At 41.2% G+C, this 15931-nt stretch overlaps 2 protein-coding genes across 4 annotated transcripts in view; both read right to left on the bottom strand.

The window, feature by feature from the left end:
• Window positions 1-157: 157 nt before the first annotated feature.
• MOS (MOS proto-oncogene, serine/threonine kinase) lies at window positions 158-9567 on the bottom strand. Its single transcript, XM_038161603.1, has one exon. The coding sequence runs from the start codon at window positions 1295-1297 to the stop codon at window positions 248-250; it is 1050 nt and encodes a 349-aa protein (XP_038017531.1). The 5' UTR covers window positions 1298-9567; the 3' UTR covers window positions 158-247.
• A 134-nt stretch (window positions 9568-9701) lies between these two features.
• PLAG1 (PLAG1 zinc finger) overlaps window positions 9702-15931 on the bottom strand; it is a 52350-nt gene continuing 46120 nt past the window's right edge. For all 3 annotated transcript variants that reach the window (XM_038161590.1, XM_038161571.1, XM_038161581.1), the window contains one exon: window positions 9702-15916. In XM_038161590.1, the coding sequence (XP_038017518.1) occupies window positions 14653-15912 (1260 nt within the window). In that variant the 5' untranslated portion in view covers window positions 15913-15916 and the 3' untranslated portion in view covers window positions 9702-14652. The remainder of the gene's footprint in view (window positions 15917-15931) is intronic.

The following is a 15931-nucleotide window of genomic DNA, read 5'->3' on the forward strand; positions in this document are numbered from 1 at the left end:
CAATCAGAAAAAATCGTGTCTGCCAACATCTTCATCTTTGCCACTATTCCCTTCCAGGGCAAAACCCCACCGTTTCATTAAATCTCTTTTTAATTTTCTTATATCAAAATAGTTTGGGGTTTTTTTTCAGTATAAAAAAACAGCAACAAAACCTTTAGATCACATAGTGGCTAGATTAATTATGTTCAGAGGAAGGGTAGAGGGAAAGAAAAGTAGACAAAAGGAGTATAAAGAGTCCTGAGTTTTCCTAGAGGCTCTGCTTGAGTGCCCTGAGGCTGGGGAGCAGCTGGTCTGCACGCAGACGCTCCTCTGCATTGGCCTTCCAGCAGCAGCTGATGATGCTGTGCAGGGTCTGGCCCACTGGTGACTCGTGGAACTCCCTGGCAGCCAGGGAAGGGCGCAAGTTGTAGGCGACCACGGCGTAGAGCACGTGCTGCCGCTCGCCCAGGTACGGCTGCTCCCGCGTGACCATCTGCCAGAGGGTGATGGCAAACGAGTAGATGTCTGCTTTGGCGGTGACCCTCTCCCCCTTGAGGAGCTCGGGGGCACGGTGTGTGTAGGTGCCCCCTTGCTGGCAAACACGGGCACTCTGGGATGAGCCCTTCTCCAGCTTCTGGGAGCACCCAAAGTCTCCAATCTTGCACACTCCCTGCTCAGTGATGAAAACATTTGCAGGCTTCAGGTCCAAGTGCACAACGTCCTGCGAGTGCAGAAAGGCTAAGCCTGTCATGATGTCACAAGAATAGCACACAGTCTCCTCCATGCTGAGGGTCTTCCTTCCACCTCCTTCTTCATCATCCTCCCCCTGTCTCCACACATCCCCAGTGCCATAAATTACGTGGTGCAGGGTGATGTTACCCACATACTCCATGATGATGGTGCCCAGGCTGTTCTCGCTGGCTGGGGCACAGGTGCTGGCAGCCACCACACGTACCACATTATCGTGTTGGAGCTGGGCCACGTTCAGCTCAGCCCAGAAGCTCTGCCGCGACGCCAGCCGGTTTTTGCTGCTCTTCTTCACCTGCTTCACAGCCACCGTTGCACCATGGTAGGTGGCTTTGTAGACTGAGCCAAAGCCCCCAGATCCTAAGGGCTGCAGGAGGCAGAGCTGCTCCCAGTCAATGGAGCACCAGGACAGGCGCGAGGGCAAGCGACGAGTCCTGGCTGAAGAAGCTCCTCCCAAAAAGCTTTTGCTGTCTTTGCCAGGGATAACTAAAGGGCTGCTGCAGGGGCGCAAATTCGCAGAGGGGGAATACTCAAAAGAAAGAAAACAATTAAGAGGAATAGGTGATGGCATAATATGAAGGAGAAAACAACAGGCAGCTACTAAGACAGAACACTAGAAAGCTTCCCTGACAGAAAGGACTCTAAACTAACTTCCAAAGCCTTTTATCCTCCCTTCACCATTTTCCCTCCCTCCCCCAAATGAACTGCATCTGTCACAACTGTCAGAACCAAATCAGGTTCACCTGGAAACATTCCTGTCCAGCCCTGAAGCAAATCTCTAGAAAGTTAAGGCAAATGGATTTAAAGCTAAAAAATTATTAACTCCTAAGTATTTCACATCATTTCTAGTCTCAAAAGTAAAAGAACTATGTTCTGCCCATTGAATGCCTCTAGCAAAATGCCCCAGGAGTAAATAAAGCCCTGACAGGTGAATGCATTTCACCATGGCTCCAGGCAGGAATGATCAGCATCAGGTGCATTAAACAGCTCAAAGTCTTTCTCAGTGGAAGCAGCTGAAGTGGTGAGTGATAACGTTTGATGATGCTGTGGCAGGCACAAATATAAAATTGCGTTTGTAGGACCCTACCACTTAAACATAACTGGGACAAGGGGACTTGTTGGGGTGCTCAGCTTTGCCCTTGTAGTGCTGCAACCTCAATAGAAGCATAAAGACAAATTATTGTTGTGCATCATCCTTTGAATACAGTAACTAGAATTACATGTAATTATTTGGTCGTCTTCCCATCACACCCCATGCAGTACTACAGGTGTGTGTTTTATTTCTGGATCCTTCTTAGAAAATTATTTACAGAGCTGTTCTGGCAGAAATCAAAGAAACATAATTTTGTGTTAGTGGTTCATGTGGTTTTAAAGGGCTCTTTTGAATTTTGATCCTCTCACATATTTGCAGTGCTTGTGCTAACTGCCACCGTGTTTGGTACCAGCTGTACTGCCCAGGCAGCAGAGCACCCTTATGGGACCTATACAGTTAAGGATTTTTGAATATTCCCATATCTTTCTGTACATCTTGACAAATATCTTGGAAAACTTGGAAGCCATTTCTTCCCTCCTCACTCTTCAGAACCTTCCTCTGGATATCTGACTTTTCAGTACAGATTCTGCCATGACTTCAGACTGACAGTGCCTCTTTCTCCAGGGTTTATCTCGGGGCAGCACCGATTCTACAGGCAGTCCTCGTGTTTTCTTTTAATTTTTATTGGTTTCTTTTTGTTCTTTTTTAATCTGGATGTAGACTGCAGGCCGCTGAGAGGGGGTTTCAAGGGTACCCAGGCCATGTGCAAGCAGAACTGGAGTGTTCTCCTCCTTGAGATGGGTTCAGTTTTTCCCCCTAACACACAAACCTGATGTCCCAAAGTGATCTTCTGACCCTCCCTGAACTCTAGATCAGCTGCACCGGGGGATCTCAAAGACATCACTCCTCAGTGAATCAGTGATAGAGATCTTCCCCAGTACTGAGATTTAGGACAATCAGGAGAAATTTGCCGCTGCAACTCACAGGGAAACAAACTTGGACCATAGATGAGTGGGAATAGAGAATTTGGGTTACCATCTGGCAGTATGAAACAGGCTGGGGAAGATCTAGATAAACAGGAGATAACAGGACATGTTAACAAGTGAGAGCACAAAGACTAAGGGATGCCAAGAGACCTCTCAAGGGCCATGGGTGGGACAGTTCCTGCAGATGGGGCTGCCTGACAACACAAGGCTCCTCTTTCCCGGCCCCTCCCAGAAGGGACTGTGGCAGTGCAAGGGGCCCCTGGTCCCGTCAGGTGCTACCACTGCCCGTTGTACAGCATGAGCCAGCCAATACCCTCCTGCTATCCCCACTTTGGGACATTTCTCTGGCTCATCATCAGTTACACAGGGATGTTTTGGGGGTGGGGGAGGACCAGAGGATCTTTAGTGTAGTTTTAAATACACAGTGAAGTAAGCCATGGAGACAACAGGTATTAACTTTCCTTTCTTGAGCAGCACTACGATTTTAAGCCTGTATGTAAAGTCTTCATTTCCAATCTTTGCAGAGAATGTCTTCTAGGCAGCTGAGTTGTGATGGAAATGAAAAGCTGCAGAAAGTGGATGAAGCTATGTAAGAGAGAGAAAAGATTTTTATGCCTGTTTTCCAAGTGGTAGTAGGGCCCCAATTATTCAATAGGCTTCTGTGCCATACAGCACATAAAAACACCAGAAAGATATTTCTGCTCTGAATTCTCCAAGCCTGTTTTCACCAGGTTATGGTGGCAGTGAAGTTCAAAGGGAAAGCTGAGTGTGGAGAGGCACAGGTAGAAGGATGTGTGGATGAAAAGACTGAGCAAAGACCTGTTAATCTGACAACTGTAGCAGCCTTTCTGATGATTGTGAATGCTATAAAACAGCAATAAAATCTATGTTCATAAAATAGACAGGATTAGGGCTGTTTCCAGATTTCTTTGATTGAAATTGCATCCAAAAGGCTGCATCAGACCTTCTATATTATTTCCAAATTCCATGTCCACATCTATCAGCTGTCCTTTTGCTACCATTTCAGGTAATTTTCTTGTTACCCTCTTCTGTCAGAAATCTTTCTGTTTTGCCCTGCCATTGTAGACATTGTTGTATGGTTCTTGGGGAATACCCTGAATTTTTTTAACAGGAAGAGGGGCATTCTTTGGGATGTAAAGTGCCTCAATGAAACTAACTGTCCTGCCTCCCGAAGGAAGGGAACATCCAGAGTCTTTCAGTGTGAATACAATTAAATCTGATTTAAATGCAAGCAGGCTTTTATTCTTAATGAACACCATTTTCTTTAATCCATTGGTGATTTGGCCCAGTGACTTCCCAGGAGCCACAATCACTCTAGGACATCCATGTTAAGCTTCACGGCCCCATTTAGCTCTGGACACACTGCCCCTTCCCTCCTGGCCACCCTTCCCCAGGACAACCCTTAGCAGCCTCCAACCACACTGTTCCCATTGCATTTCCTTTTCCACGAGGGAGAAGGAAGCTGTAGGAGCCAGAATTCATCAGTACAGAGTGCAATAGCAGCTTTTACAAGTGACAGGAGGGAAGCACACAGTCTTCCCCTGTCCCGTGGGCTCCAGTATGTCACAGCTACAATAAACTGCAGCATCAATGGGTTTGTTCTAAGCTTGTGTGTTGCATTTCTGCAAGTAAAACATACCTGTGCACCCAGTGCTGCACCAGCTGCCCAAACTAGTCTGTGCTTCTGGATGAGAAGGAATACAGAATCTTGGCTCCCCCATGCATATTTCACTTGCATATCAGGAATACAGAAACTCTTTCTTTGCCACTGTTCTTAGTTACTGCTGCTGTTTGTTTGGTCACTGCACAGAAGTCAGCCCCGATACCAAGGGCGTTAAAGGGCTGGCGTGGATGTAACCCAGCACAACACAGGGCACGTACCAAACACCAGTTTTGTTTTCATCAAGGTGCAATGCTCTTGTGCTTAATTGTCAGTTTTGTCTAAAACAGGCTGGGGACTGGAACTGGATTGGACTTCAAAGAGTTTAGGAGTGTATAGTTATATACTTCTCCTCAATGATTACTATATTTGTACATTTGGTGGTTGTACTATGTAACAATCCCTTGAAGGCTTGGCTATCCAGAGGCTTCTAAGAACTGCCTTACAATACAGAGGTAGCATTGTGTTTCCAATAGGCTACTTTGTAACCTTGCTAAAGGAGTCAAGTGGAGCTCTTCAGTACTTAAATTACAGTTCTACTCAAAGCAAGACAGTTCCATAGCCTGTGGCTTAGTGACTTCTGAGAGGTTTTCTTCTCTCTTTGAAACCAAGAGTTTTCTTTTTTCTACTTTTGCTATTAGTCTCTCTGATCTCAGTTCAGGATTTGATGATGAACCTTCATTCTCCTCATGCACAGAGTTTCATAGTCCAAGTGTTCCTTCTGGCCACACCTCATAGACCTCAAATGATATTCTGAGTTGCCTGAAAGGAATTCTGATATGATCAATTGCACAGGTGTAAGTATAGCATTGTCTGGAGCCAGTCCCTACAGAGGCTTGCTCTGAAGATAGGCCACTGATTAACAACTTGTTTTTTCCTTTTTTTTAAATTTTCTTTATTTTTTTTTTTCCTGCAAGAGCAAGCCAGAAAAGAATCCAGCTCATGTTTCAGAGTTTGGCTGTTTTGGTGAGACAAATGACACCTTGGAACTGTAAATACAAGCAAGTTTTCATTAAAGCAGTGAAAGGTAAACCCAAATGCAAGGAAAAAATACATCTGCAAGAACTGTGATGCTGTTTTACTGCTGAGACATAATAATAATAAACATTTTAAAAGTTTAAACCCTGGTTTATAAATAATAAGATCAAGTTTCAAACACACAGTGCCAAACAGCTGTTTGATGCTTTTTTTCCTTCACACTAAGGTTACTCCATGTGTTGAAGAGCATGAAGCAAAGGCTCTTCTTACCTGAACACACTGAGGTTTTAACTGGAGGCACGGGAAAGGCAGGTGAGGTTTCACAGCTAATTTACAGGGGGCTCAGTGACCAAGGTGAGCCAGGGATAACAATGTGAGACTGGCTGCTGTAGATTAATACTACAATTTTAAACGAGCACCTTGTGACAAGCTAAAAGTATTCAAACTTAGGGATAAAGACAATGAAATGTAAACTGCAGGCTCTCACCCACAGCACTATTTTCTGGCCATGCAAAGACCGATACCTATCCTGGCAGGTTGACTGCTGTCACATGGCCGGCACCCTATGCAGTATTTTCAGCCAAATTGTCCAAGACCGGTTTTGCAGTCTTGCCCCTGGAGCAAAGCTGACTTTGCTGGGTACAGTGAGATGCCAAATATAGTGGTAGAATTCAAGACTTGTAGCTTAAGGACTAGGAAATAGCTTCAATGCTTAATGAGCAAAATTAATCATGTACAGCAAAGGACCCAGGGGAGTAATGCTAATGCTAAGTCGAGCACTGGGAGGCTGATGCTTTGCCAGGTACATGGATTTAATGTTGATGCCTAGACTGATGCCTAAAGGGGTGAGTCTCTCCCAGCAGCTTGCACAACCCCATTAACACAGATCACACCCAGCTCTGTGATGTATATTAAATACACTGCCATAGCAAATGTGGTGGCTTCCTGCAAACATCACCTCTTTGGAGAGTTGTAGAGGGGAAGAGGCAAGAGAATCAGCTAAATTTGGTGGCTCTGAAGTGGTGGCCTGGGTACTCTGGTGGGGGACAGCAGATTCTCAGAGGTTGCCTTAAGTCAAAAGGTTTTAAGGCCAACATTAAAATGGGTCATACAATTCAAATACATTATTGCAAGGCTTTCAGTGAGTAAGCAGAAGCTTCTTGTAAAAACGCTGCTGAATTCAGCCCAAGCTGAACAGAGCATATAAACTATGGGGCAACCCTATAATACTTCACTGGTGTAAAGAGTCAAACACTGACAAAATAAAAGGAGACAATTTTCAGGTGAGACTTCAGAAAGTTTTGGGACTTTCATATTTGTCAGGAATGTTTGATAGTCTTATGTTACAGCTCAGATGTTGCTCACTTACGATATGCCCCTAAACCATACAAAGCCTGTATTTTATTTTCAATGTAAGTACTTGTGAAGGAACTTTAAGGATTTACCCGTGACCATGTATTTGTAACAATTTAACACAAAAGCCAGTAAGCCAGAGTTGAGCCTAGTTTCAGGGGGACAGCCTATAGAGCTTTTCTACTGAAATTGTATCTAGGACTACACAAGGACAGCTGACAAACACCTTTCTCACTGGTGTCTGTGCACCCTTTAGATAAACTGCTGTCTGTCATAGATTAATTGAGTAGTTGGAAGAAGCTCTGCCAGCTTGCCTGGGAAACCACACACTGTGTTAACTTGGGGATACCTTAATAAACAATATGATTCACTTTCGATTTATAAAACACAAACACTTTAGACTTAAACATTTTGGAGAAAACCAAAATGAAAAAAACCCTGAAACTAATTTAGCAACTTTTCCAGCTTGGATTACTTTCCCATGCATACATGCATGCACACATACATGTGCACACAAAACATGCACCAGAGTTTAAGCAATGTACTGATTTTTAGGAACTGTGACTCTTCAGGTTTTCTGCACTGCTTAACACACATCAAACAGAGATCTGACACATGAAAGTGACACTAAACCATTCTTCTTTGTATGTGGCAGTTCAGTGCAGCAGCGAGAATCAGCCCCACGGGTAAAATATCAAGGGATCAATTCAAATGATTTCCAGCTCAGCCACAGCAGGCATTACCATAGACCTGTTTTCAGAAAGCTCAGCTGGCAGCTGATGTCTCTTCAGTCCCCTCTGAGGCAAACTAGCTTTGTAGCTGGTGATCTTGTGATACAAATATCCCCAAATGAGAAAAGGCTGAGTGATGACAATGAAGAACAGAATTGTTCATTGTATTTTTTTACAAATACTTATTTCTCTGAAAATGTTCATTACTTGAGGACATGCAGACCAATGAATAAATAAATAAATTTGTAGAAAGATAAAAATACCAGGCAAAATGTTACATCTTTATTAGGAGTAGAGAAAGTTCATACTGAATTACCTGGGATATAGCACATGAGGAGGAATTTGAAACTTCACACCACTGCTGGGCTCTGTCATTTTCAACACCATTATCTCCGGTGTAGTTCAAAACAGAAATACAGTGTTGCTGTTTATTTGCTAAAGGCCCCAGCTTACACTGATAAGCACCAGTTAATCTTCTAAAATGCTTCTCAAACTATTAAGTACAGACTAAATTTTGTAACAGAGTTTATCTTGCTGTCCCACTTGCTGCCTGTGTGTGATCACCAATCCTTGCTGTGCCAACTACAAAAGCTGCCACTTTGGAAAACCTAATTTCTATCCGATTTAACAGAATGTTTTGATTTGCAGAGCAGGGAAACCAACAGCATGTAGCTGCTCAGTTCTTGCTCATCCAGCAGCAGCTCTGCATCAGTTGTCGATTTCTCTGTCAAAAACCAGGTTTCATCCTAAGATGTGCTTGTATGTGGAAAGGAAAAGAAGGTGTAAAGAATGAGGAAAAGTGAAGGGGAAAAATCAAATCAACCTTCCTCTTCCACTCCTGGAGGACAGTGAGACCAGCTATAGAGGATGCTACAGAACCATTTTTCTGTACTTTCTTATGCAAGTTTTGGAATGAGGCGGTTACAGGACAGACAGAAGGGAAGATGTCTGTGGCTCTGAATTTAACTGGGAAATTCTGGAGGGACTGTATCAAGAGATCTCTGTATAACACAGAGATGTCATTGGTGCAATCCCATTTCAATTATTGCAGAGGCTGATAGAATTTCTAGAGGCTATCTGCTTGGAAGGAAGGCATATTAAATCAGTAACAGTGGGTGAGACCAGCTAGGACAGCAACACAGTGAATGAGGTGGTTTTCTCTCGAGGGTGTGTGGGGGGGGTATGTGTCTGTGGGAGGTTATAAATTGTTTTGCAGAGTATTTCATAAAATAGAGCATGTGTTGAGCTTTTGACTCTCAAAATAACAAGGCCAACCCTCTCAAACAAGTCAGAAACCTGTGGCACAGAAGTGATAAGTCAGCTCAGAGGAGTGGGGTAGGGATCACAAGAAAGGAAAGATGTCTGCATGTGGAGAAGGTGAAAGCCACCAACTCTCTCTAACAATCATTTCTCTCCAACTGGGTTACAGCAAGGAACCCAAAAAGCCACGATTTGGAAAAGAGAGAAACTCAAAAGCAGGGAAACCCAGACAGAGCTAAAGATGTTAACAAAATATGTTCCAAAAAACAATGAAATGTGAAATGCTACTCTTTTACTTTCCTGGCAAACAGTCTATGCTAGGGAACACCTGTGTGGAATGAGCAGAGCTATCTGCAGTTGTGTGCAGGCTGCTTGTCTGGCTGCAAGGCACCTCTTCCCCAAGCATTAGCCTGCCTTCTTCAGAAGTCAGTGCCAGGCCAGACAGACATCTATGGGATCATCTACGGGATCAAAGCAACCGAGTTTCTCCTGGAAATACTGCAGAGAGACATCCACATACTGTGTCTAGCACATGGCACACCCTTAAGTTTGTCCCGAAAACTACAACAAACGATGAATGAGACGTGCACCAATCTGAAATGATGGGGAATCACCTGTGTGTCCCAAAGGAATGGTCCCACTGTGGATATCCCATACTTACCTTCCAGTGTCTCAAAGTGCAATTTGATGGCAAACTCAATTGCTTCCTTCAGTTCAGATCTGTCTTGTCACAGACACAGTAGCATCATCCCATTTGTTCCTTGGTGAAATCATGAAACGCAGATATTTATGCCTTAAGATTTTCTGAAAAACTGACATTTTACCAGCCATAAATTATAAAGACAGTTATGCCTTCGCAAACTACTCCCAGCAAAACTGGATGGACTCTGTAATTAATTCTTGCAATCCCAAACATGCAGATCAAGATTATCTATTGAAATGCCAGGCATAAGTTATTCATTAACTAAAACCATTCTGTAATTTTATTGATATATTTTGTGGAGTTCACATATTTTTGTACAGCAAACATAACACTGTAGGCCACAAGAAGCTGCAGCACTATTGTTTAATAGCAGCAAGGTATATTTTATAATCAGGGTATGTGGACAATAAATAGTCTGTTTCTTTGGATGTGAATGTTTAAAATGAAGTTCTGCTGCAGCTTCATAATGTGATTGCTATTTTACAGAGCTTATACACAAAAATATATATGCAATCTTTTTGTCTATATTTTATACAAATACAACAGTAGTTTGTGAATACATTTTAAAGTACATATACATGATAAGCAACTCAATTTCCCATATCACAGGATAGCAAATTTTAAATGCAAGAAACATATACAAATTCAGTCTGGAATGCAGGGTTTTCTGTGTTCTTTTTTTTTTTCTCTATTTTTTCCAACTCAAAACTTTTATCATTAAAAACATTTTAGCATACAAGTCCAAACAATTTTTCCACTAGCTAAAAATATAATTTCAGCAATCCGAGTCAGGTTTGGGTGTGACATCATTCACCAATATACTCTTCCCAGTTTTTGTCTAAGGCTTTTAGTAACATAGAGTATGTTCTTCACTCCACACCATATAAAAAGCCCACATTTAACATTAACTAGCAGTCACCTATTTTTGTGAACAAGAGCTGGGCTTGTCAGCGTTTAAATTTGCATGTCCAAAATTTTACTTTTGCAAGTGCATATGAATACATTGTGGTGTTGCACAAAAGTTCATTAATGACAAATTAAGTCACAGTATAAAAATATATCATACAACTATAAGTCTAGTATAGTCCTTTTTTTTTCTATGGGTAAAAATACATCTGAATGAGACAGGGAGGTTTGTAGCACCATGAGAGGAGTTGTATCCCAAGTTACATTAGCAGCATGATCCAATATAACAATATTGCAGGAGTGTTTCTGAGGAGATAAACATTCACTCTGGTTCAACTGTACCACTGAAGCTTATACTGAAAAGTGTTTACATATGATTAGCAATAGTTCTGTGTCACTTCCAGGGCTAGATAACTGTTATCAAAAGACACTGCCTTCCAACAAAAGTAAGACACCCTTATTGCATAAAAGCTTTGGGACTACCCAAACACATTTTGAACTACTGTGGCATTATTTGTAAGTTGAGCATGATGCTAAGTAAGCTGTGGTTTAAACTGTACACTGGGGGGAAGCGGGACGGGCAGCTAAGCCTATAATGGTTTACTACATACCAGATAAGTACATATATTTCAGAGGCTTATCTATAGACTGAGAAGAATACAGGAGAAGCTGCTAAACCAGTGTATGAGACAGACATAACAAAGGATGCAGGATCCCCATAGCATTTATGGATGCAGGATCAGGCGCAAAGGTAACTTCAGACAGCAGCATAGCAATGATAGGATGTGATTAAAAAAATCTGTATCAAATACTGCATGTTAAATAATTTTGACAAAGTTTACCATCAAGAACTCCAGAAGACAGTTTGCAAACGGTGAGGACAAACTCCTAATTGTTTTTGACTGGTATTCAAAATGGCAGTAGAAGACAGTGTAGTTTGAAACATGTAAACCTAGTAAAAACCATTGTAAAACCCTTAAGAAAGACACACTGGTTCTGTGCAATATAGCAAATTGATAAGAAAACACTGTAAAAATGTACCTGTTTAAAATTACAATGTCTACCATTTTGTACACAAAGCATTATACCAAAGGCCTACATATATGTAATCTAATGGCACTTGAAACAAATTATAATAAAAGGTTTTATAATAAAAAGCATAACCTGTAAGAAATTTTCTTAAAAGGTTTAGGTTTTCTTTTTGAAAGTGCTATATCTTGTAATATGTGTAACATAGAGGTTGACCAAGCTTTATTTTAAAAAATATTGGCCTATAATACAAGTTTAGCTCACTAGGCAAATGATCCTGAAAATATGTACTCTTAACATTCATTATTAGCTTAATAAAGCAATCAGCTCTGGCTCATGTTTCAGTCAGTATATGGTTTTTAAAAACCGCTACTGCCAAATTAACAATAAATCACTCTATTCCACAATTTACTACTAAATAAAGCACAAGCAACAAGTACACAAAAATATATATATTTAAAAAAAAAAAAAAAACCAAGAACAAAACAACCTTACTAGAAGTTTAGAAGTTGCACAAAGAGTGGTGCATGATCAGCCAGCCCTCCCCCCTCCCACCAAGAATCCATGGGAAATCAAGAAAACGGGGTTTAAAAACTGATGGTTTAGTAGTGGCCAATATTGACTCTGCCTAAGTGATGCTCAAAAGCACTCTGGTGGTGTTGGTATTGCTTAAAGGGTCAATCTGCTTCCATGTTACCCTACATCCTAGTTCAGCTGCAAACACTCTGGGTGCAGCCACCCATTGAAACCTTGACTGAATGAGGTTCAATATCTTGTCTGAGGTCTCTATTTCTCAAGTGAAATGTATATCTAACTCTAAGTGAAATGTCAATCCCTTTTCAGGAAGCTAAGGCACAAACAAGGTAGTAAGGGTTCTGGCTACGCACTAAGAAACGGATGTTGGCAAAGTGTCTGTGGGTTTTGGTTTTCACGAAGTCTTTCAGCAGCTGGGGCCGAGAACAAGTGGCTCCAGACTGGAAATTTGTGTGCCACAGGCTGCCCAGGGAGGGCAGTGCTGCCCGGCCACACTGCTGGGCCAGCTGCAGGATGCCAAGCACCTGCAGCTTTCCTCTGCGGCAGGGAGAGTTGCAGATGCTCAGCTCCACAAGGGACATAACCCACTGGAGGAATTAAGTCCATTTATCTTCATCTCAGATTAAAAGGATTGAGAATAAATCCAAGTTTTTCTTAGATGCGTTATGGTCGTTCATGTAAACTAGAGCTACATTCGGTTGCATTCAGCTTGTGCTCTGTTCATCTGTGTTTTTCTTTCCTTTAGAAAGGTGAATGGAAAAAAAGCAATATTGAACAAGTCATTCAACTAAAGATGTAAGCAAGCGAGCAATCTGTTTCACAGAAACCAGAGGAAGCAGTTGTGAAGCAGAGCTAAATGCCCACTTTGAGATAACGTGCTCCTAAAACCAAAATCTAGGAGTAGTTTGCAGAATTTCAAAAGGTATTTTCCTTATTAATACATCCTTATTTTAATGCCTTTGGAACACAAACACATTTATAAAAATGTTATTCTTCAGTAATAAAATTTAAATACACATATGTATAAAATAGTAAAACTACACCTGCATATTGCTCCTAGCATTAAAAAAAAACAGTAGGAGCTACTGATAAAACATCTGGAGCATGAGCTCCTTAAATGGGAGCAACTTTAGTTTCTGTGAAGTATATTTAGTTTAACCACTTAAAACCTTGTATGAATTCTCATTATTGTTTGAGAGATACTAATGTACTCGATTTCCATTTTTTAATTCCTTGTACAAAAATGACAAGGAAAATAATGTTATTGTTGAATTACAGCAAATCTAGTTTGCTTTTATGCATCACAGGGTTGGTTGTTTTTTTAGGTTTTTTTTTTCCTCTTTTGGTTATTAGGGGTTGGGGAATAGAATATATATTGCATTAGGTAAAAGTGGTGTAAGCAATATGCTTTTACTTCACTCCTAAGAGTCCTGTCTTTAAATCTTGGCAATGGGCAAAAAGTCCCTAACCAAGTACCCAGGTGTAGAAAGTGTGATTAACATCTAACTTGTTGCTTAGGAGGACAAAACACACCATGTAACACAACTGAAAAGATCACTCCAATAAAAACAAAACAAAACAAACTGGTAGTTGCAAATTTACATTCACTTTCTGACTGCACGCTAGTTTTGAACTGAAAATAGGTACACACTTTCTGGCTGGACTTGATCCACCCTTTGGCGGTGGCAGCGGGGAGAAGACTGACGCCTACAAACGTGAACACACTACTGGAAGGTTCCTATGCAGTACTCTTTCTAGGCTACTAAAGAGAAAAAAACAGCAAGTTAAGAATTAAAACAAAAACTGCGACAAAATATTCTGCATTACTACATTACAACACTTTTATATTTCAAGATCAGCCATTAATTTTGTCTGTTTCCCTATGCCAGAGTCACGAAAGCACAACAACAGTTTCAAATTCAACTTGAAACATCTGTCATTTAGGCAAGCAGAGATTCTCTGTCGAAATTCTGTTCAGCCCTAATTTTAGAGAATTACACTAATTTTTTTTTCTTCTGTTATCCATAACAGGCCACCAAATTTTAAGCCAGAAAATGGCAAAATTCTTAACAACTTTTATAATGACTTCAATACAAGTCAAAATGCTATATATATGTACATGTGTATATATGGACTTCTATATATACACACACAAGTTTTCAGAAAAATCTGAATTCTATATTCATTTAAAAAATTTAGATTTGTCATTATAGAATAGGTCAGATGTGTCACCATTTGGGAATAGGATTTGTTTGGAAACAGACTGGAGAATTTTTTTTTCCCAAATCTCAGGAATCCTTGTGATACATATTTTAAATGGATTATTTGCAAATAGTAGAATATATTAAAAGGTAAAAGTGGCAGTTCTACCACTGACATCAATAAAACAGAATAGCTGGTATGGTTGAAAAAGTTTTAAAAATGGGATGAGTGTTGTGAGTTTGCTTGGGATGACTTTCTACTGAACATTTTAAATGTGTAAATTGGCAGTGAAAATGAAAACGATACAATGAGACTGTTTAAAAAAAACCAACAAACCAAAGTAAACACAGCTGAGAATAAACACTTTCAAAACATTTTAAAAAAGTTAATTTAAATTTCTTACTGGCTTCATGAGATTGGTACTGTACAAAAGCAGAGAATTTATAATGTCTTATAGTAGGCACTAAGTTAAAAATGGTCACCTAAGGCATTTCTACAAATAGACAGTTAACAAGCCAGCTTTGTACATCCTATTGGAAAGCTTGATGAAATCGTGGTAGGGTGGTGGTTGTGCTTAGACTGCTTGTGAAAGCTGCTGACAATGAGTGCAGAGACCCAAGACCTATACTATTGCTAGGATCTTGTGGATCCTGGGTTTGTGGTGGGAGTTGAGTCATAGAAGAATGTGCCTCCTCTTGCGTATAACTCATCCCGAGGTTTCCCACTGAAACAGAAGGATTATAGGGAGGGCCATTTACAGGTATGAAGTTGAACAGCTGAGAAAAGTCCAATGATGGGGCATTTAGAGGTTCACTAATAGGAACGGAGCCCTTGGAAAGGGAAACTTCCCCAGACCCATCATCTAGTGGCCCTACTTGTGGATCCAGCCCTAGTTTTGATGAAGATGCTTGAGAATCCTGGGATGAAGAAGGCATACCACTTTGCAACTCCATTAGGTAACTTTCAATTTCCCCTTTCAATGGCTGTTCTTTTTCAGGCATAGAAATTGAGTATGAGGTAGTACCGAGTGGGTATTTCAATGATAGCTGGTGAGAAGGGTGGACAGACTCCATATCTATTGGACAAGGCATTCCCAATGGTAACGATGTGGCAACCATTTGGTGTGCAGATGCAGAACTCTGCATGGACTGAATCTGAGTGTTGTAGAGATTTAATTGCAAAGTGTTTGTAAATGGCTTTGATGTCAGTTCACTGGAAGGTAAAGACATCACTGGAAGCAGCTCATCCTTAATAGGCACAGAAACATTGCAGGTAAAGGGATCTAGAAGGTCCATTGGCTCTGTTTTGACCTTCAGAAGTTCTTGGTTGTGACTTTTCTTCATGTGGCGCGTGAGGTGATCCTTCCGCCCAAATCTCTGTGCACAGTACTGACAGAGGAAGTCCTTTCTTCCAGTGTGCACTACCATGTGTCTGCGGACATCCTTTCGGGTGTAGAACCGACGATCACAGTGTTCACACTGGTGCTTTTTCTCCTTCACTCCACCCGATGACTTGCCTGCGTGAGTTTTTAGGTGCTCCAGCAGCACTCCTGTGCTTTCAAAAGTCTGCAAACATACCTTACAGGTGAGGTCACCACTTGTTGCAGCATGCAAAGCCAGGTGACGTTTGAACCCAAGCTTGGTATTGTAGTTCTTTCCACATTCTTCACACTTAAAGGCCTCTTTGTTGGGATTGTGTGTATGTAGGTGATTCTTTAGGTGATCTTTTCGGTGAAACATTTTCTCACAATAATTACACTTGTGGGTTTTCTCAGGAGAATGAGTAGCCATATGCCTTTAAACACAGATA

The sequence above is a fragment of the Motacilla alba genome, chromosome 2 (assembly GCF_015832195.1).
Source record: "Motacilla alba alba isolate MOTALB_02 chromosome 2, Motacilla_alba_V1.0_pri, whole genome shotgun sequence".
Classification (NCBI taxonomy): Eukaryota; Metazoa; Chordata; class Aves; order Passeriformes; family Motacillidae; genus Motacilla; species Motacilla alba.